The sequence below is a fragment of the Danio rerio genome, chromosome 9 (genome assembly GCF_049306965.1).
Source record: "Danio rerio strain Tuebingen ecotype United States chromosome 9, GRCz12tu, whole genome shotgun sequence".
In the NCBI taxonomy this organism is placed as follows: Eukaryota; Metazoa; Chordata; class Actinopteri; order Cypriniformes; family Danionidae; genus Danio; species Danio rerio.
The window spans coordinates 19,873,915-19,896,962 of NC_133184.1; the positions used below are offsets into that span (position 1 = coordinate 19,873,915).

A 23,048-nucleotide genomic window follows, 5' to 3' on the forward strand; every position below is an offset into this window, starting at 1 on the left:
GGAATATATCATAGTTTATGCACATTTTTTTCTTATGGGATAAAAAGTTTATCTTAGTCAATTGTGCTTGTGCGCATACTGTTTATCTAAAAAATAATAATAATAATGCAGTATTTCACATGCACTTGAACATAGCTGGATAGAAACATAGCTAATGTCTACATCCTAGAATGCTTTGAGTGGTTACCATGTGATTAGCTGATTAGATATTTGCATTAACTAAACAATTGTAACTGAATGCAAACATAACTCACCACTTGATAATCACCCTCAATAAATAAATGTTGTTTATAGTCAGTAGTTGTAACTTTACAAAATGCTACAAGGTAAATGCGCTGAAGAGATGGTGAAGGCTTTGTGCCTGTTACGCAGTGAGGGGGAAATGATCAGTGCAGATGCGGGGGTCTGGCTGTCATCAGGTAAAATCATGCCATGTCTTTGTGACTGTGTTCCGGACCTCCAGGGCACCTCAGATGCACGCGCTCGTGGAATGTGATTCACTGAAGGAAAGATGCGATGGAAATTTCTAGCGGCGTGATGAGGCGCAGCGGGCACCAGGTGTGCCTCATCACACGCTGCCAGCAATAGCACATTTTTTTTACCCCTCACAGCCACACGCTCCCATCATGCACCATCAGTGTGGGCTGGAAGACAGTGATTGGAGGCAAAGAGATTTCTTTGCTAAAAGCGTGTGGATGCAGGGCTGTTTGTGCAGACTGCTGCACAAATCAAGATAGACTTGTGCCTGTGGACTTGAGCAAGTGAATTATGTTGCTCCATTTCATTCAAATTGTAAAGTCAGTGTGAAACTTCTGGAATGACATTCTGGAATGAGTGTTAAATGAAAAGGAAGATATAGCATGGAATTTAATTTTAACTATTCAAAATTGATTGGGTTGTGAAAATGGCTTTTAAACTACAGAAATGTATATCTGTCAATCATTACGAGGGGATGTATTGCATAAAATGTGACTGATAATATATGCATAATGTTCAGTATTTTTATATATATATATATATATATATATATATATATATATACATATATATATATATATATATATGTATATATATATATATATATGTATATATATATATATATATATATATATATATATATATACATATATATATATATATATATATATATATATATATATATATACACATATATATTAGGGCTGTCAAAATTAGCGTGTTAACGCACGTGATTAAACGCATTTGCATTTTTTTTTATTTCCTGTTGTGGCTGACGTGTGTTCAGGGCTGGCGCGTCCATAGAGGCGACCTAGGTGGGCAGCAGAATAGTAAGCGAACCCCCCGGTCCTCACAATTATCCGCTACACCAACCACCTCCCTCACGGCCCTCAGCCTTCCATACAAATAAAACGGCGTGATTGCCGCTTGCCTAGAACACCACTTCAGCTTGCTCCGATCCTGCGTGTGTTTAACGTGCAAAGAAATTTGGCTAAGACCAAGGAAGCGCTTAAAGAAGGAAATTTTCTGTTTCATGCAATTTCGGGTGTTTCATTTTTAATATTTAGAATTTAACAGCAGTCCAGCAGTTCACTTTCATTTAGCATATTTTCATTCAGGATGTTTTAATGGAATTTGATACCGCATGGCCAACGGAAAGAAAAACCTCCGCATTTCGGGACACGCGTGATCCTTTAAGGTAATCAAAAATCGCCGTGTACATGGTAGACTCTTAATCCTTATCTTAATCATCAAAGCTGAGTATTGGTGTCCATGTTAATGAAAGTGCCAGATGAATTCGAAAGCTGTCAAAGACAGCCCAATTCTCCTCCTTTAAGCTGCGTCCATGAGCCCTCAAATGTTTCATTAAGTTTGACAAGTTTCCCCCCTTTTGTAAAGTGTCTGCTTCACGTTGGTGTGTCAGCACTGCGTGCGTTGTCTATGTTTGTGTGTGCGTGTGTGCGTATGTGTGTGTTTGTGTGTGCATACATGCAATTACGTTTTGTGATATAGAGATAGATAGATGTGTATTAATACAATCAGATTAAAGTCATAATCGATCTAAACAGAAATCGAATTAAAACGTGTGGAGTATGCAGATTTTAGTTACATTATTAAAGTGCAGTACAGATGTGTAAACACCTTAATTGATAACTCTAAAATAATGCTCCATTAGTTAATGTTAGTTAATGCATTATAATGTGAACAAACTATTAAAGGGATAGTCCACTACGATATCATATTTTAAACTTTAGTTGATGTGTAATGTAGCTATGTGAACATCTCTGAATGTAATGTAAAGGGAGACAATGTTTAATGCAAAGGGAGACATTGACTTTTACATAGTTAGCTTGGCAAAACCTACAGCAAACAAAGTTTGGTGACTTCAAAAAAATGCATGCGGACTAGTGAGATCACAAGGGCTTCCGGTTACATGCATTCACCTTGTGCACACACCCTGCGCAGCAAAACGGCGTGGTCAGAGGTGCTGTAATGTTTTAGCAGAGAAAGCTAAAATGCAGTTTAAACGCTACTATTTTCACAGAGCTTCTTCTGTTTCTGTATTTGGGCTTCCAAAGGACATGACACAAAGAGAGAAGTGCTTAAAAAATAATTTTAATTATTTTCAGAATTATAAAAAGATATAGCTTGCATTTGACAAAGGAAAACTTTCAGAATCTCTCCCTGTTCAGTGCTGAATTTGGCTAAAAACTCCTCCAACAGATGAAACTGTGGATTGTGAGCCACAACCTGTAAGTGTTTTTATTTGTTAAAATTGATCAACAACATGCACAGTTTATAGCGTTAGCAGTATGTTGTAGTGGGGACATAAACAATCGAGATGCTGTTTGGCAAATTCATATTTATCAGTCAATTCCCTGTAAACGCCACAATGTTCAGCAGCGCTGCACTGTGTTTCTATTTGATTGCTTTCCGTGCATTGTACATCTCAAATAACAAACTCGCAAAAGATATGTGAATGTTTCATATTACCTACACATGTTTATTCCGAATATATATGAAAGACACTTGTCAGAATATATTTTAGAGAGCAGGCAGACGTGTGGTTCAGTTTTGTGCGCTTCATTTTTCTGTCTGATTCAGGCAACTAACTCTGCTAACAGTTGCTCTGACTGGACTGTTTGCACAGCGCAAAAGATTGTGGTTGTAGGGGCATGACGTGACGTGGAGCCAATCTGCAAATCACAGCACCTTATGTTAGCCACCAATCAGAGCCTCTTGAGAGCTTTCAGAGGGACTAGGAAATATGTTGTTTTCATGTTAGCTGAGTAGCTGTATATAATCAAAATAAGATATATTAAAAACATAACGTGATTTTCTACAAGTGAAGCATGAGCAGACATTGCTTTGCATATTATAAACACAACCAAGTCTTAAAAATACACTGTGGACCACCTTTTTAATAATACATTTATTACATTTACATTTGGTCATTTAGCAGACGCTTTTATTCAAAGTGACTTACAAATGAGGACAAGGAAGCAATTTACACAACTATAAGAGCAACAATGAATAAGTGCTGTAGGCAAGTTTCAGGTGTGTAAAGTCTAAGAAGGAAAACATTAGTCTTTTTTTTTCTTTTTTTTTTCAGTAATACAGTTAGCGGTCGAGCCAGAGAGGCAATTGGAGATTAGGAAGGAAAGTGGAGACTAAATAGTTAGTAGTTTTTTTGAAGACAGCAAGTGACTCTGCCGTTTTGATGCAGTTAGTGAGTTTATTCCACCAACTTGGCAGATTGATCGCAGGAGTTCGAGAAAATGATTTCTTCCCTCTTTGGGAAGGAACCACGAGGCGACGTTCATTCACAGAACGCAATTTTCTGAAGGGCACATAAATTTGCAGAAGTGAGAGCAGATAAGAAGGAGCAAAGCCAGAAGTCGCTTTGTAAGCAAACGTAAGAGCTTTGAATTTGATGCGAGCAGCAACTGGCAGCCAGTGCAAACGGATGAGTAGCGGAGTGACATGTGCTTTTATAGGTTCATTAAAGACCACTCGTGCTGCTGCATTCTGAAGCAGCTGAAGAGGTTTGATAGAGTTAGCTGGAAGCCCGGCTAGTAGAGAGTTGCAATAGTCCAGTCTGGAGAGAACAAGAGCTTGAACAAGGAGTTGAGCTGCATGTTCAGATAGGAAGGGTCGGACCTTTCTGATGTTATATAGTGCGAATCTGCAAGATCTAGCAGTTGTGGATATTTGGTCAAGGAAGTTTAGTTGGTCATCAATCGTTACTCCAAGGCTTTTCACCTTTTTGGATGCAGTAATGGTTGCCCCATCCATCTGGATTGAAAAGTTATGATGTAGAGTCGGGTTGGCAGAAACTTCAAGCATTTCCGTTTATTATGGTATTTATTCATGTTGTTAACGTTAGTAAATGTTATTTAAGTTAAATAATGTTAGTTCATGTTAACAACAGGTAAAATTGTAACATAATTAAGAAAAAATAAACACGATTTTAAAAACTTTTAAATTTTTTTTTTTCACCACCCCATTATAATAATTGCAATTCCACGCTGGGAAATCTCTAAACTCTAACTCTAAACTTTTAACAGGGTTTTTTTAAAAGGTTTTTTTTTTTTTTTATGGTTTTCTAACCCTCACTCTAAAAATGAAATTAAAAAAATGCAAAATTATAATTCAAATGTGCTAAATTGAGTGAGTTTTTTCCTTCAAACAAGCAAAATAATCTGCCAATGAAGTATAAAAATATCTTGTCTTATGTCAAAATGATAGGAAAAAACTCACTAAATTTTGGCATATTATTTCAGAAAACAAGAATATAGTTTTTACTTGTCTATAAAATGCATCTTGATTTATGAAATTTTAGTTATTGGACTAGAATCAAGTCAAGTAAGTTCTCTAAGTAATCTCAAAGTAAGAAATGTCTTTTATTAATATAGAGTTAATCCTTAACAAATGTTGAACTAATTATTTCCTGAAGTCTAATAAATGATTCTTAGTCTGCAATCATTTTAAAGTGTTACAAAAGGTATACCAGTACACCACTACTGTTTGTTCCTTTATCCAAAATTGTCTATATTCTGTAGCGTTGCTGTACGGCTATTTCTGTTTCATGACTGGATTCCATGATTCCGTCTGCATTTTGCACTTTGCAGAAATCACAGCAGCACCCTAGGCTGTTTATCGTTTTTTTTTTAAACAGTCTGGACTGAAAGCTACTGGAAAGAGAGGTTATCGGGAGCAGCGCACATTTTGCAGTCTCAAAGAGTAAGAGGAAGAAGAAGAGACAAATGGTGAACATGCTGAAATATAACTGCTGCTTCTCCTGCAGGTGGATCCCCATATTTGGCAGCAAAGATCAATGAAGCAAAAGATCTGCTTGACTCTGGCCCTCGGCGCTGACCTGCTGCCTTCACCAGCCCAGCAGAGAGTTACATCTACTTCACTGCCGCCAACTCACCCAGAGCCTCCACAGCTCGCTCTTCATCTCCACGTTTTCCTGCCATAACTCAGCCGACTCTGTTGTATCTGTCACTATTCCTCACCGATACTAAATGCAAGTCGGCAAAGGTTGGTCAATCATGTTAAAGGATCTTCTTGTGAAACACTTCTGAACACAAAGTTTAAGAGAATAGTCCACCTAAAAATGGAAATTGTCATTGTTTACTCACCCTTTACTTGTTTTTGAAGTGTTCTTCACTGTTGAACACGAACAAAGATATTTTGAAGAATGCTGATAACATGTAACCGTTAACTTCCATAGTAGGAAAAACAAACATTATGGAAGTCAATGGTCACGGGTTTTCTGCTTTCTCCAAAATATCTTCTTTGGTGTTCAACAGAATAAAGAAACTCTATAAGGTTTAAAACCACTTGTAAATAGTGAGTACATTTAAATTTTGGGGTGAACTATCGCTTTAACTCTACTAAAGTGAACTTGTTTATTTATTAAGACGGGACTGTAAGATTCAAGCTCATTTAAACCATTTGCCTATAGGAAATTGTAAATTTATTTTACAATCTATCTCACTGTTGTTATAGAACACTCAGACAACAATTAAACTCTTTCTTTTGTATCTTTGTTCTGTTGTGTTCATTTATGCTTGTCATTTTTAAACCCTAACAAAACAAAAAATCATCAAAATGTTTATTATGCATGTACATTATTATTACTATATACAGTTGAAGTCAGAATTATTAGCCTTTTGAATTAGTTTTTCTTTTTTAATTATTTTTCAAATAATGTTTAAGAGCAAGGACATTTTCACAGTCTTATTTGTTTTATTTAGGCTAGGATGAAAGAAGTTTGAATTTTTTTTAATTGATTTTAAGGTCAATATTATTAGCCCCTTCAAGCCACATATTTGTTTTCTATAGTCCACAAAACAAACTACTGTCATAGAATAACTTGTCTAATTTCCCTAACCTGCCTGGTTAACCTAATTAACCAAGTTAAGCCTTTTAATGTCACTTTAAGCTGTATAGAAGTATCTTGAAAAACATCTAGTCAAATATTATTTACTGTCATTATGACAAAGATAAAACAAATCTGATATTAGAAATGAGTTATTAAAACTATTATGTTTAGAAATGTGTTAAAAAATCTTTTTGTTGAACAGAAATTGTGAAATGTGTTTTTTCAGGAATTTTATTTTCTATTTATATAAATGATAAAACTTGTGACAATGAAAATCTGACATTTCAATTTTCCGGAAAGGTTATATGTGTGAACAGGTCCTTTTTGAAAATACCGGTAAATTCGTTCTGGCTATTTTCCGGAAAGAGAAGTTGTAACATTACCGGCAATTTGCCGGAATGCTGCGCTGTGTGAATGCAGAAGGAAGATTCCCGTAATAAGCGCGTGCACGTCTAAAACGTGCTGACGTGAGACGTCTGCTTTAGCCAATCACAACAGTCAGACGCATTTACGTCCGCGCGGTTTGTGAGGATAAAAGCCTTTGAATATTTTTCCAGACACATTTAGCTGCTAGAAGTTAGTCAGATTACGTTTACATGTTCTTCTTAATGCCAACTGTGTAAATAATCATCGATGAGATGCTTATGATAAGCCGTTGTTTGTTTACCTTCAAGCTTTGCGTGCGCCTATGAGCACCTGCACACGCACATATTATGAACATCTTGACATGCGAAAGTGATCCTGCGAAAGTTGTTCACAATATTGATCATCCACAGAGTTTGTAATTTATTCAAATGTTCACAAATACAAGCGCAGCCGTTTAAAGCTCATTTGTGGTGAATGATGTCAGAATTTACCGGTATACCGGTGGAATGGATGTGTGAATGCTCTTTTCCGGAAAATTTCCGTAACGTCCTCGCCTGTGTGAACAGCGCTTTTTTCAATATACCGGTAAAGTCGTTCCGAAAATTTTCCAGAAATTTACCGGTATCACTGTGTGAAAGGGGCTAATGTAATGTCCATGAAGACATTTCTTCCCACTTTTAAGCTAACCCCTCTGGGATAGACAATAAATTTGATTGAATTGAATACACCATTTCTCAAAAATATCCAAGCATAATTAATTATGTTAGAATTTTGTCAAAATACCTCTGACTTTAATTTTATTTTGTAATTAGATGGCAAATAGATTAAATGTAGTAGGGTTGGGTCAGAAGATGATGCCGTCATCCATCGTCGATGACCGATAGACATCACAGTGCTGAGCCAGCATCGCGATCCTCCACCCCACCCCTGTCGCAGCAACCCGCTTGTGGAAAATGCACACTTAGGCCTCGTTTACACTAATACGGCTTAGTTTTAAAATGACATTTTAGAATGAAAATTATCCACATCCGCACAGGCATGTCAATTAGCATTTCTGAAATGCCCTCCTTCCACACTATACAGTTGAAAACACAACACGTGACCACACACACACACGCACGCGCACACACACACACACACACACACACACACACACACAATTCTGTAATGCTGCAGCATATGCAAACATCTGAGCTCCAGCAGTCTTAAGCACAAAACACCAGAGAACAGTGCACGTTGGACAGTATAGTGTTGGTTGGTTGCTGTGGGTTGTGCACCTTTTTTACCAACCAAGTTTGTCGATGCTATTATAATGACACCGATCACTCTGCCTATTTATGCTAGAGTCCCGCGGAAAAAGTGATTGACAGGTGGTAATTTGTGTGTAACTATTCATTTCTTTATTTCTTTGTGATTTGGTTATGGGTAAAACGAAGACCATGCTGGTCAGGTAGTGGAAACAGTAGGCTACAAATACAGTAATTAATTACATATGTATGAATTCATTATTCATAAATTATTAATTCTCTGCCGCTTACAATGACGATGCCATCGTCCATGGCAATGTTTAACGTTAGACATTGATGCCACATTAATCAGCATCGCCCAACCCTAATATGTAGACATTTTCCACCTCACCTGGCTCAAAAAAATGGATTTCTGTGCAACCAAGTTTCGAGACACCAATGGCACTATGCTGAATGTCGGTCTTGTTCAAAGGAGCCATTTTGTTAATGTTCTTTTTTAAGGTGCCTTGATGGATGTAAAAACAATCATTCTGCATGTTGGTTGGGGCAGCAATGGTGAATAGTTTTAAATTCATTTCCTTATTCACAATTCTGTCGGGCAGTGCTATGAGTGTGTGGTGCTTCTTCTTGGCTCAGAACCATCGACAGTGGTGATATTTTTAACGGTACAGGCAGGGCGTGGACGACAACTCCCCTCCACATGATATACTCATCCAGAGTTACCAATTTTCGCCAACAATTATTTAAATTCACCTCTTGTCCTGTTTTTAGTCAGACATTCATAAAGAAAAAGTGAAGCACTGTAGCCTTTAAGTTCTTGTAAACCTTTAATCAAACTTTCATCTTAATTCGAAAACACCTTTTTTCAGTCTTTAGCAGCTTAAAATAAATATCATCATTACGTCATCACCAAATAAAATAAATAAAAGGATTATTCTAATGCACAGATTGTGCTGTTATTACTGTATGAAATGTTATCATTCTTATTCCTGTAGTATGATAAGTGCGTCTTCTTGTTGTATGATATAGTATTGCTTGTATTTTTTTATTTTTTTCCAGGCACAGACAAATATTCCAATGTTGTGCAGTTCTAACATGTACCATCTGCTAAAAATGTATAGTTGGATGTATGATTTCCAGTGGCTGAAAAGCTATTTGGCCTCATCCCTTAGGGACCAGAGCATGTAGGTGTTAAGTTATTTTAGCATGCTGAATAAACTGTTTTACAAATGCGGAGTGACTCATTGTGAGTATTTTCTGCGTTTGTTTATATGCTAGCATTTTTCCTCCCGCTTTGCTGTGCTGATGCATGCGGTGCAGATGCTTGTCTGGTCTGCGTGTCTAACTTATGCACGCAGGAATGGAGCAGTTGGGTTTAGAAAGAGGGACGTTCTGTACGCTGTGTTTTTTTTTGGGGGGGTACTGCTGATTTTTTGTCTGTCGCGTGTGGAGATTAATTCCAAGGACGGGATAACTCGACACAAGCTGCACAAACCAGTAACACATAACACCAAAGAAATAAAAGCCAAACAGCAGGGAAAGAAATTGCTTTGATGCATTTTATATTTCATTTCTTTGAGAGATTGTAGCTGCTGTATACTCCCAAGTCGATTTTAAAAATAGCTAGTAAAACCGAAGGCATTATTCCACAAGAGGTGTTTCACGCAGTGTTTTATGCTTTGTTATAGTTACCTGAACTCATTGTGTTAGGAGTCTGTGGAAAGTAAAATGATTATAAAGCCTTTTTAAGCAATGTTTATGCACAAATGTAAGCCTTGTCACATTATATATACTATATCTTAATACATAATATAACCATAAAAGTTATCACATGGCACAGCTGAAAGTAGTGCTGCGTCCCAATTCACATACTTGTACTACTGTATGCCCTGAAAATATGTACTTTTTTGAGTGTGTAACTGACGAGTATTCAAGCTTTGGGACATACCACTTCCTTGTTAACAGATCAATATGTTGCTTAGTTATGAACCCTGTCACATACATTTTTTCATATTTAATTTACACACCTTATTGGAAAAGAAGCAGCGGGTTAATAACCCATTCACGAGTCTTTCATGCAGAGAAATCTCCTTAGGTCTTGGGATAATTATGCATTCAAAAGTTAATGTCCAAACACACACATATATATATATATATATATATATATATATATATATATATATATATATATATATATATATATATATATATATATATATATATATATATATATATATGTGTGTGTGTATGTATATATATATATATATATATATATATATATATATATATATATATATATATATATATGTATGTGTGTGTATATATATATATATATATATATATATATATATATATATATATATATATTAACACCGAAACGCGATTTAAATATTTTCCAGTGGGCTAGACATTAATTAAGTCATACAAACATCTTTACTTAAGTCTCTCTACTTGACGGTTGGTCTCGCGCATCTATCATTTTTGTAGTTTGTGTACACTTTTTACCCACGTTTGTAGTTCTAATCGAATTATTGTTCATTGCACAATGTACTGTGAGCAATATCAGCGATTAGAGTATGAACACTTCTACACTTTTCTTACTTGGTTCTTACTCAATTTGTACCGGAAATAGTAAACCATCCGGGAACCTTTGGCATACTCTCTTCAACATACTTTAAATTTGTAACATACTAATTCTATTTTGGAATATGCATGTACAGTATGTGAATTGGGACGCAACATAGGTCATTATTAGGTGTTATCAGAGATGGAATGTGACATTTCCTGTAAATTGTATAGTATGGTAACAGAGTTGAGCGATACATTCTGTTGATATTGTAATAATATTTTTTGTAGTTTACATTATATTAGGGCCGGTGTCCTGCTGAGTTTAGCGCGAACTTGCTTCAACACGCTTGCCAGGGAGTTTTTATTCTAGGTGCATCCCAAATCGCATAATTTTGTTCTATTCTAAGCCATTTTGTAGTATAATTAGTGTAAGCAACTCGTTCACACTGAAAACTCTAAAAATAATAAGTGTGCTTTAAATGATGCCCTTATTTAACTGGTAAAATGAATGGTGTTATGGTGGACACTTCACACACTCAACAACCGCAGCTTTGCCCATGTAGTGGAAGGGGCAGAACTTTATTTATTTTGGATTGTGAATGCAAAATACTCCTACAAGAGTGATTATACTGCCTTCCAATGGTGAATACGGTTATATTTGGTAGTTTGGCCATTAATTTCAATACTTTGTAACCATCAATCATCATCGGGGAAGAGGTTTGAATTTCCGCTTAGTAAAAAAGCCATGGCTGCGTCAAAAATCGTATCCTCTCATACTATATAGTACGCTAAAATTATTATGCAAGCCGAGTAGTATGTCCGAATTCATAGCATTCAAAAAATGTATGCAAGAAGTACTCGGATGACCTACTGTACTACTTCCACCGAGATTCTGAAGTATACATTCGATGGACGCTACGCTATCCCATGATGCCCATAAAAGAATTCATGAATGTGAGTGCAGCAACGCAATGGACGCGAGTTGTTCGCGTGATCATAACAAAATGGTGGATGTATACGTTCGAGTTCCATTCATACTACTCACATTCATACTGTATAAAACATACTTTTCTAACAGCTGAGTAAGTTTAAATTTAAATGCAGTACCTACTGAATAGTAGGTTGTTTTGGATGCAGACCATTAGTGTTCCATTTGGGATGACACTACATTCACACACTATACTGTAGAATGTGTAAATGTTTAGTGTGCCATTTGGGACACAGCTTCTATCTAGTAAAAGCTTGATTAGCTGGTTCAGGTGTGTTTGATTAGGGTTAGAGCTAAACTCCAGGACAGCGGTCCTCCAGGACCAAGTTAGGACACAGTGAAGTCTAGATCCGATAGGGGGCCGACAGGAAGTGCAAAATTATGCACATTACTATAGCAGTATTTTTTTATGACACTGTATAACAAAAATTCATATTTTTACTGTACTATGATGGTTGGGTTTAGGGTTAGGGTGGGGGTAGGCAGTAAAAATAATATTTATTGGGTAATTTAAGAGATAACATAAATCAGGGGTTCTCAACTGGTTTGGCCAATGGACCCACATTTTTAAATGGTCATCAAGCCGCGACCCAAATTTTTAGGAGCTATAATACAATTTTAGGAATTATAATTAACTTGTATTTATTTTTTAACATGAACAAGTAGTGACAGCTACATCATGAGAAATTTGCCAAGACTTACAAATAAACAATATTTTATTGCTGTTGTTTAACAAATGTATCACGTTATAGAAATATTACAAAGTAAAAACCACAAATACTGTAAACAGTGGTTAGGTAAGGAAAGGTTCAGTTACCATGAACTAAACTGAACTGTTAATAAAACAATTTGTCTGGTTTCTAAATGTTTAAGAGAGCACCTCACTACATATGACACTGAGGCTTTAAGTCTTTTTTGTCGTCAATATATGTAAACCCATACTTTACATATTCAGGGTCGTACTTGCCCTTCAAAATATTTGTTGCCTAATTAAATGAAATTTCACATGTCAAATGGTAGGGTTGTCGCGCACGCATTTAAAAAGAAAAAGTCCGGTATAAGCAAAATAAGATAAAAAATTTAACTTTTGTTGTTTTTTTTTGACCACACACCCACTGAAAATGTTCCCGCGACATACTTTTGGGTTGCGACCCACCAGTTGAGAAACACTGACATACCTGTACACAATACTCTGTACAACTACTGTTTTTATGTTACTGTGACGTTTGGGTTTAGAGTTGGGGTGGGGGTAGACGTTAATAAAATACAATAAATTAAAAATTTTATAAATAATATAAATAATTCTCATTAACTTCCAGCCGCATTCATATCCGATCTAGCAACAACCTTAGGACACCACTAGTTTAGATCATTTCAGTGACATCATTTCCTGTATATTTCCATCAGTCTAAAGCACTTATCTATGTAGAGTCATTCTATACAAATCAGTGCTATAAAGTCAAGGTATGGTGTGGTAACATAGTTGATGCAGGTTTTGTCACATTGTCAATAAAAAGCCCTCTCCCTCACGATAATTTTTTTTTATTTATAAAATACTTTGAAAACAACGATGCATGAAAGAAAATAAATAAGTTGAGATAATGTAATGATTTTCAGCTTTTAAAAGAGTCCTTATTATAGTAGAGTCCTTATTATATATAGTTATAGTAGTAATAGTTTTTGAAAATGACCTTCCATGTAGTGTGTAACACAGCTCTATGTGAAATGAAATCACCAGTTAAGACTTAAATCTGAAAGTGCACCGTATTTAAAACTATTGCTTCATCTATAAAAGAGTCAACTCATAGTGGTTCGAATGAATCGCCGCTGTAATGAGTCTTTAGCCATGTCAGCATGATGTCGATACAGAATTCAAGCCCCACCCATTTGTTGCGTGCACAGACCCAGGAAAATTGAAACCCCAGACCCCACTTACAAACACTGTGAAAAGAAAAAGAGGAAGACAAACATTGTAGCAGATCCCAGTTGAATCAAGTCGCTTTGCCGTTTTTTTTCCCTACCCAAAGATATGGCTTTGAAGAGTAAGTTTATTTTTGCAAAAATACTTCAGCATTATAGCCCCAGCCTTGTGCTGTGTTCCCGTCATTCCCCTTCGGGGGGAACTTCAGCACTATAAGTGGATTTGATTGTAAAATCCACGCATTGGGAGGTTCGGTTCAGAAGCTACTCGTCTGAAAGAGTATTGAACGGGCCAATTAAGAATGAATTGGCAGCGCAAGCCTGCGCAGGTGAGCGGCATAAGCAATCAACTGAGTATATAAGCTCACCTGGCGCCAGCAGACGCTATCCTTTTCGCTTCAGAGACTTTCTGATCGAGTCGATGAGGGTTCCTCCTGCTGTGACCAGCGATTCTGAGCGAACGAGAGCATTCTACCGGTCCAGAGTGTGTACACGCAGTGGCAGACGGTCGAGCTGGGTTTCTCCCTTGCCTGGCGTTCTTTGGGTCCGGTCCTCCAGAGCGGTGCGTATAAAGTTGCAAACTTCACAGAAAGAGCAACACAGTCGTGCAGCACGTCCTTATCAGGACGGCGCTCCGACTGTGCGTTTCTGGATGCGGTGGTTTCCTGTCCTCGGATGATGGGCGCGGGCACTGCGTTACATGTCTGGGGGTCCAGCATGTTAATGCACTGCTCGCGGGCAGTTCATGTCGTCATTGCGATGCCATGACTGTTGCGCAAGATCGCGGTTAGCCTTTGCAAAAGGGCGAACCACCCCAGTTGTCCCCTGCTCTGCAGCGGGCACTTGGGCAGATCTGAGGGTTTCAGCGAGAGATAATCCGTCGCCCACGGGCCCGCGGACCTCCCGCTCCTCTAAGCGCTCCATCCAAGCTTCGGGCGGGGGAAGCGATCTGTCTAACAGATGGTAGCCCTTACGCCCGATGACACCGGAGACCAGATGTCCACCGCGGCATCGGAGGGTGGGCTTTCATTGTCCGATGATGATCCAGACCCGCTCGCCCCCTTCGGGCTGGTGAGCACTGTCACAACGGATCCTGAAAAGGACATGTTAGCCGTGCTTTCCCGGGCTGCTTCGGCCGTGGGTTGGAGATGGTTTATCCCCCAGCTCCGCGGCCGGACCGACTAGAGGGGCGTTCCCTTCTTCCCGGAGGTGCACAGTAGGCTCACGCGGTCTTGTAAAGCACTTTTTTCTGCTCGTGCTGCGTGTTCCTCCACCCTAACCACTCTTGACGGTGAAACAGCCAGGGGGTATGTGGCGATTCCTCAGGTTGAGTGCGCGATGGCGGCGCCTCTTCTTGGCGGGGTCCGCCTCGTCTCCCATCCAAAGCCTGTAAGTTATCTACCTCCCTCGGAGCTAGAGCTTACATAGCTGCGGGCCAGGCTGCTTCCGCCTTGCATGCGATAGCCACCTACCAGCGCTACCAAGCGCAGGCGCTGGCCGAGCTGCACGAGGGTGGGTCTAACCCAGGCTTACGAGCTTCGCACCGCCGCCGACTTAGCTCTTCGGACTACTGAGTCCGCTGCGTGTGCGTTGGGGAGGACGATGTCCACATTAGTGGTCCAGGAGCGCCACCCCTGGCTGATATGCGCAAAGTCGACAAAGTCCGCTTTCTTGACTTCCCCATATCCCCAGCCAGGTTCGGCGACACTGTCTGTGAATTCACCCAGGAATTCAAGGCGGTGAGAGAGCAGTTGGTGGGTGATGTCTTATCGGCGGTCCGTAGCCCGCTCCGCCCGCCGTGCCATTCATACCTGCTCCTCGCCGAAGGCGCCCGCCTACGAGAGCTGCTCCGCACACGCCTCCGGCGAAGCGAGCGCGTCGGGCACCTCGGAAGCAGGCAGCCCCCCTGCCCAGAACGCCGCTAAGTCCGGCAACGGACCGCGAAGCGCCCCTGGGACAGGCCATCTGGAGAAGAGGGAACTTGCTCTTTCCCCGCTGGAGGGCGGGGCCCCATTTCCAACGGCACTTTTTACTGCCATGAAAACATTATGAAAGGGCACTTTTCACTTCCCCAGATGTGACAGCCCGAAATCTGCCAGTCTGGGACGCTATGCTTTCTAGCTTGCAGATTCGGTGCGTTTCGCCAGTGGCTCATGAGCGCTGAGAGGACGGTCTCCTTTCTCCCACCCCTCGAGCCTCCCCTCCGGAGCTCGGGTTTGGAGTGAGAGCAAATATCTCACCTCCAGCTTTTCCGTGGGACCCGCGAGCTTCCCGGATCAGCACACCCACTCCGCGCTGCCCCACTGCTGGTACGTCAGCGATTGTAGCGATGAGTCCATTAGCGAGAGCTCTGCCTGCCAAGTTAGCGCGGGCCAGCTCTTCGCGGTGGCTCATACGCACAATCAGACTCGGCTATGCGATTCAGTTCGCGAAACGGCCCCCCAAGTCACGGGTGTGTATTCACCAGGGTCAGCCCCCTGTCCGCCCCTGTCTTGCGAGAGGAGATTGCTGTCCTCCTGGCGAAGGATGCAATCGAGCCGCTCCCTCCAGCCGAGATGGAGAGCGGGTTTTACAGCCCACGCTTCATCGTGCCCAAAAAGAGCGGTGGGTCACGGCCAATCCTAGATCTGCGCGTTTTGAACCGCTGCCTGCACAAGCTGCCGTTCAGAATGCTCACGCAGAAGCGCATCCTCCGGTGCGTTCGTCCTCTGGGTTGGTCTGCAGCATTAGACCTGATGGACGCGTATTTCCATGTCTCCACTCTTCCTCGCCACTGACAGTTTCTGCGGTTTGCGTTTGAAGGTCGAGCTTGGCAATACAAAGCCCTCCCCTTCGGGCTCTCTCTGTCTCCGCGGGTCCTCACCAAGCCCGCGGAGGGTGCCTCAGCGCCCCTTCGGCTCGCGGGCATCTGCATACTCAATTTCTTTACGACTGGCTGATTTTTGCCCTCTCTCGGAGCAGTTGATTATGCACAGAGACAAAGTGCTCTGGCACTTCCACCTGTGGGGGTTTCAGGTCAACCGAGAAAAGAGCAAACTCGCCCCCGTGCAGAGGATCTCTTCTCTCGGGCTGGAGCTGGACTCGGTCACCATGGCAGCGCGCCTCTCCGGAGAGCGCGCTCAGCTGATGCTGTACTGTCTGAGAGAGCTCGACAGTAAAATAGTGGTCCCACTGAAACTATTTCAGAGGCTCCTGGGGCATATGGCATCCGCAGCCGCTTCATGCCGCTCGGATTATTCTATATGAGACCACTTCAGCACTGGCTTCACGATCGAGTCCCCAGACGCGCATGGCACGCGCGCGCACACCGAGTCTCTGTTACTGCGCTGTGTCGCAGCGCCCTCAGCCCTTGGAGCGACCCCTCGTTCCTACAGGCCTGGGTGTCTCTAGAACAGGCGTCCAGTCTTGTTGTCGTTTCAGCAGACACTTCCAACACGGGCTGGGGGGCTGTGCGTTGCGGGCATGCGGCTGCGGACCTGTGGAAAGGTACCCAGTTGCATTGGCATATCGCCTGGAGCTGTTGGCAGTGTTCCTCGCTCTCCACCGTTTTTTTTCCGGTGCTGGAGCGGCAACACGTGCTGGTCAGGACGGACAGTACGGCGGCGGTGGCGTATATCAGCCGTATAGGGGGTATGCGCTCTCGCCGCATGTCTCAGCTCGCCCGCCGTCTGCTCCTCTGGAGTCATCCGCGGCTGAAATCGCTGCACGCCATTCATATTCAGGCAAGCTCAACCGTGCAGCCGATGCGCTCTCACGGCAGCCTTGCGTCCTGGAGAATGGAGACTCCACCCCAAGTCTGTTCAGCTGATATGGGCGCGATTCGGGGAAGCCCAGATCGATCTGTTGCTTCCCCCGAGATCGCTCATTGCCAGTTGTTCTTTCCCTGACCGAGTGCTCTCGGCACGGATGCACTGGCTTACAGCTGGCCTCGGGGCAAGCGCAAATACGCGTTTCCCCCAGTGAGCCTGCTCGCGCAGTTACTGTGCAAGGTCAGGGAGGACGAGGAACAGGTTGCTGGTTGCGCCCCTCTGGCTCAACCAGACCTGGATGTCAGAGCTCTCCCTCGCGATAGCCCTCCCCTGGCAGTCCCTTTGAGAGAGCACCTACTCTCTCAGGGACAGGGCACCACCTGGCACCCTCGCCGATCTTTGAAGAGATTTTTAGACGCGAGGAAGACTTAGGTAACCTCCGATTGCGGTGGCTAATACCGTCACTCGGGCTAGAGCCCCCTCCCCGAGCGCGCCTATGCCCTGACGTGGAGTCTATTCACTGAATGGTGTGTCTCTCGCTGAGAAGACCCCCGTAATTTGCCAGATCAGCGTTGTGCTTTCTTTACGCCGAGAGAAGTTGGAGAGCAGGCTGTCGCCCTCCACACTCAAGGTTACGTGGCTGCCATCTCCGCTCTCATAACGCGGTGGCTGGCAGCACCGTGGGAACGCATAACCTCATCATCCGGTTCCTCAGGGGCGTTAAGCGAATTAATCCACCCCGCCCCCTCTCATGCCCTCTTAGGATCTCGCCCTCGCTACACAAGCCGCGTCAGATCCCTTCGATCCTCGACTCAGTATCTTTCTGTCCCTGAAGACAGCTCTGCTGGTCGCGTTGATATCGATTAGAGGGTCGGGGACCCGGAGGCATTTTTCGGTCAGTGACTCGTGCCTGTAATTGGGCTGGCTTCTCTCACGTCCTGAGACCCCGCCCGCGATATGTGCTCAAGGTTCCTACCACTCCGTTTTAATACGAGGTAGTGAGCCTGCAAGCGCTGCCCTCGGAGGAGGCAGACCCAGCCCTTCTTATTGTCCAGTTCGCGTTTTGCGTATTATCCGGACCGCACTCAGAGTTTAGATCATCTGAGCAGCTCTTCGTCTGTTATAGCGGTCGGCAGCAGGGAAGTGCCGTACCAAAATAAGTTCCCACTAGATTGTGGATGCCTTTCTTTCACTATCAGAGCCGAGATGAGCCGCGTCCCCCGAGAGCGCGTGCGCACTCCACTCGGAGCTTCGCATCCTCTCGAGCGCGCGCATGCGGCGCCCCTCTAACAGACATCTGTAGAGCTGCGGGCTGGGTGACACCCAACACATTTGCAAGGTTTTACAATCTGCGAGTGGAGCCGGTTTCCTCAAGGGTATTAGGTAACCCTTGGTGATTGAGGAAACAATTCGGTAGGGTGTTGAAACACGCTTGCTGCGCCATTTTCCCTAACACGGAGATACGTGCGCCTTTTTATCTGTCAGTAAAGTTCCCCGTCAGGTGAGCCCTGCAGATTCCTCCGTGGCCCGCAGCACTGACTCAGCGGAGGAGTCACTTGCTGGCCCACTACGTTGTAGGTCTGCCCGCTGGTCAGCCCGCGTTTTGGGTAAAGGTGCCTGCTATGCGTGATCCCCACTAGGCGATCCCATATGCTTATTCCGCCACGGTTAAGTCCCCCCCCTGGGCGGACCCGTGTCTTCCCTCCCCGCTAACCACTCTTTTGCTATGCGTACTCCCCCTTTTTTAGGGCTAGTCCATATGTAAATTCTGCCATCTATCCCCCCTTGGGTAACGGATGGCCTCCGCAGCGTCCTCCCTATCGGGATTGCACGCTTTCCAACGTACTGTCGTATTTTCCTAGAATTATCTAGATGCTCACGACTTCCCAAAAAATATATATAAATCCGTAAAACTTCTGTTGAAGTAGGATAAATTAGGGCCAGGGACACGTTGGAGGACCGCGCCCCCCATGATGTGGGTGCGTCACGCTTGCTTGACTATCTCCTCATCGGGGGTGTTGGTAAGGTGCAGTCATTATGGCGCTTTCAATGGGCTCCCAATGCGTGGATTTTACAATCAAATCCACTTATAGTGCTGAAGTTCCCCCCGAAGGGGAACGTTCGAGGTTACTAAAGTAACCCTTCGTTCCCCGAGGAGGGGAACGGAAGCACTATACTCCGTCGCCATAATGACTGTCCCTTAGCTGTTGAAAGTCTCTTCAGCTTAAAAAGGATAGCGTCTGCTGGCGCCAGGTGAGCTTATATACTCAGTTGATTGCTTATGCCGCTCACATGCGCAGGCTTGCGCTGCCAATTCATTCTTAATTGGCCCGTTCAATACTCTTTCAGACGAGTAGCTTCTGAACCGAACCTCCCAATGCGTGGATTTTACAATCAAATCCACTTATAGTGCTTCCGTTCCCCTCCTCGGGGAACGAAGGGTTACTTTAGTAACCTCGAACGTTTTTCTGACAAGTGCTTCAGCAATCTACATGCTTACAACGGGGGATTCGTCGGCCGTTTGTTAAAGGAAGGATCAGAAAAGACTATTGATATGTGGGAGCTTGACAGGAACTTTACAGTACACAGGTCATGGATCAGCTCCTTACTCCATTTCACAAGTGTAAGTACGTGCGATTAAAATGGTTGCCTCCTTGTTTTCTCTAGCTTGCAAATTATTTATGTAATTGTGTTGTTACTTGTAATTGCTCCTCGTGGCTTGTACTATATCTGGTTAACTCTTTGTATTCTCATATCAGGTCTATAACCACATTGAAAACACGATGCATGCCGCTTTGATTGCAGATTTAAATGCATTTATGAGCTCGCAATCCTCTGCCTTTCGCCATTGCTATGGCCACCGTCAGCTGGTTCTACACATGTGCAGCAATCAGTTTCAAAATAGTTCAGCTTTTGCCTCTGTTTGGATTAATACTGAATGTGTTTCATGGTTAAGAATAGCGCAATACATTGGCGTTTAACTGCATTGCTTTAATGCACTGGGCTCACACACACACACACACACTCTGGACTCTAACTACTTCAAAATTGTGAATAAGCCCTGCTTGGCATTTCTCTCTGTCTCACGTTAAACGCAGTCAACCAATCACAACACACTGGTTTATAGGACCAATTAGCGCAGATTAGCATAGCTCTAAAAAGTGGTTTAAGAACACGTGAATCTCTGAACAAATCATATAGGAGTCGTTGGGATAATTAGATGAAAATAAGTGCATAAAATAAAACAATAAAAGTGTTTTTTACCTTGCATGCATGTTAGACTGTTGTTAGAGACCACAAAAACCAAAATATGAACTTTATAATGCATACTAGGGACTCTTTAAATAATTTTAACTAATAATCAAAAGTTTTATCTAATGATCCATGGCAATGAGTAAAACATTTTAATACAAAAAATAAATAAATAAATAATAGAAAATGATGGTACTGTCTAAAAATGTTTGCAAAAATGTATTCATACCATCAAAACTACATTTTATTGGGTTAAATGCAGTATTTAAGGTCTGGATTAAAATTATTTGCACTATAGCAAGACAACATTCAAATAGGTGGCATGGTGGCTCAGTGGTTAGCAATGTTGCCTCACAACAAGAAGGTTGCTGGTTCGAGTCCCCACTGACACAGCTGGCATTTCTGTGAGGAGTTTGCATGTTCTACCTCTGTTGGCGTGGGTTTCCTCCGGGTGCTCCGGTTTCCCCCACAGTCTGTAGACATGCAGTTTAGGTGAATTGGATGAAAAAAATTGGCTGTAGTGTATGAGTGTGTGTGTCTGAACATGTGAGTGTAGGGGTGTTTCCCAGTGCTGGGTTGCAGCTGGAAAGCCATCCGCTGCGTAAAACATATGGGGACATATTAAGGGACTAAGCTGAAGGAAAATTAAGGAATTCATTTCTTCTCAGTGATCACAATACAATGCGCATTGCATTTTGAGATGCTGTGCATTATTTTATCTGTACTTTAAAAACAGTAGCTTATTCGGTATTAACGTTTTCTTCTTCCATCTTATTAAACCCACTCTCTGATTTTGTGCTTCATAACAGAACACCATCTTGGATCGTCGACTGTTCCAGATGGACCAACTCGGAAAGGAAGCCAAACCGTTGCAGAATAAAAGGCGAGTCGTATGTCATGGAAAGACTCGATCGGCCCAGTTTGTTTTTCAAATGTTCCGCTTGATCATTACAGTCATGAGATCTCTAGGTGAAAGCTCGAGTCTACAAATAAAAGCCAGCGAGGTGTTTGGCACGCTTATGAAATACTTGCCACTTTGAGCGTTGCCCTGCTCTGGTCTCGCTAGCTAGCTTTAATTATTGCCACAGCCTGCTGCTTCTTTTTTCCTGACCCTTCCATGGGGCTGTAAAAATTGATTATTGTGCTGAATGCAGAGGCAGACATTTTGTAACGGCATCCCAAACTGACACTAAATTCATCTTTGTCCTGGCTTACATGTACAAAAAGCAAAGATAGTGGCTTTAAGTTGCATTGCGGTCAGGCAGTTCTGTCATAAGATGGTGTTGCTCTGACCCCCTTGTGACTGCTGCTATTTTGGGCCTCTGATTACCGTGAAACCAGCATGGAGTTAGTGAGAAAGCCTGTCCTCCGCAGGTTTCTCTTTGTCAGGGTGGAAAAAAAAATAGGCCCAACTAATCCACACAGGGTTTCATTATAGCACTGTCCAGAGGAGCCAGTGGTGTAAGTGAAAAGGAAATAGCTCATAAATTTCATATTAACAGCTTGTACTTTTGAAATATGTCTATATGTTCCAACTCTTACACTTAAAAAAAATCCTCAGTATTATGATCAAGGCTTATAGGATGTCAGAAGTTTTCTTTCCTGGCGCTATCGGATGTGCATGAATGAAACTGGATGGGATTGTTTTATATAACTTTTATGACAGCCCACCAGCTGACAGCCATATTCTTTGAAGACCCTTTGATGCTTTAGTTTTGTTCCTGTTATCTGAAATGTTTTCCATTTGCAGAAAGGATGTAATTTTAGCTGTCTTATGTCTTCAGTTACTCGATTCGTCGAAATGATTTTAAGTTTTATTTTATCACACACTATAATTAGACTAGAATGTGTGTATGCAGCAATTTTCATCCAGGTACAACATGTGGAGTAGCATATTTTCTTGTCTAGTACTTGTTCTTTGTTTGTTGTTAATTTCTAAGACTCCAAATTCCAGCAAGGGTTGTTGAAGTATTTAAAAAAACAAAAAATGTAAAAGGAAAGTTCACTGATGGCGGATGTATTTCTTCTGTCAAGTGATTATTCAAGATAAACATTTTTATTTACATTATAAATAAATGTGTAGAGTGTATATTTACCTATACTTGTATAAATACACACTGTACATGAAATACAAAAAAAAAAAAAAATATATATATATATATATATATATATATATATATATATATATATATATATATGGCAGGTGTGCTTACCAGTTTAACATTTGATCTGCTATAGATAGAAATCAGACTGTTATATCTTCTAAGCGTCAGGGCTTATTATGCGGTTCTGTCGCCATCTTGTGGATAGATAACCTCAACTGTCGCTGACGAGCTGTCTCAGAAATTGTAAATATTTTAAAATGGGCGCTATTCTTGCAAATAAACTGAATAGTTGCAATCTAAACAACTGTATTCTCGACTTAAAAAAGCCCCAAAAATATATTTTGTTGTCTAACTGCAGTAATATTTGTTAAACTGTAGTGTCTGCTTTTTGCTGCCTGTATGTGGGCGGAGTAATACACAAAGGGTAAAGAAGCTGTATGGATGCTGATATTACTTAAATATATCACGGCTATCAGCCAATCA

General features: G+C 41.9%; 1 protein-coding gene across 2 annotated transcripts in view; it reads left to right on the plus strand.

Annotated features, from left to right (window-relative positions):
* dnajc15 (DnaJ (Hsp40) homolog, subfamily C, member 15) overlaps positions 1-22,549 on the plus strand; it is a 75,428-nt gene extending 52,879 nt beyond the window's left edge. The window contains 1 exon segment of one of the 2 annotated variants that reach the window (NM_001003476.2): positions 5,285-6,027. In NM_001003476.2, coding sequence (NP_001003476.2) covers positions 5,285-5,355 — 71 coding nt within the window. In that variant the 3' untranslated portion in view covers positions 5,356-6,027. 2 annotated transcript variants of the gene reach the window in all.
* The last annotated feature ends 499 nt before the right edge of the window (positions 22,550-23,048 follow it).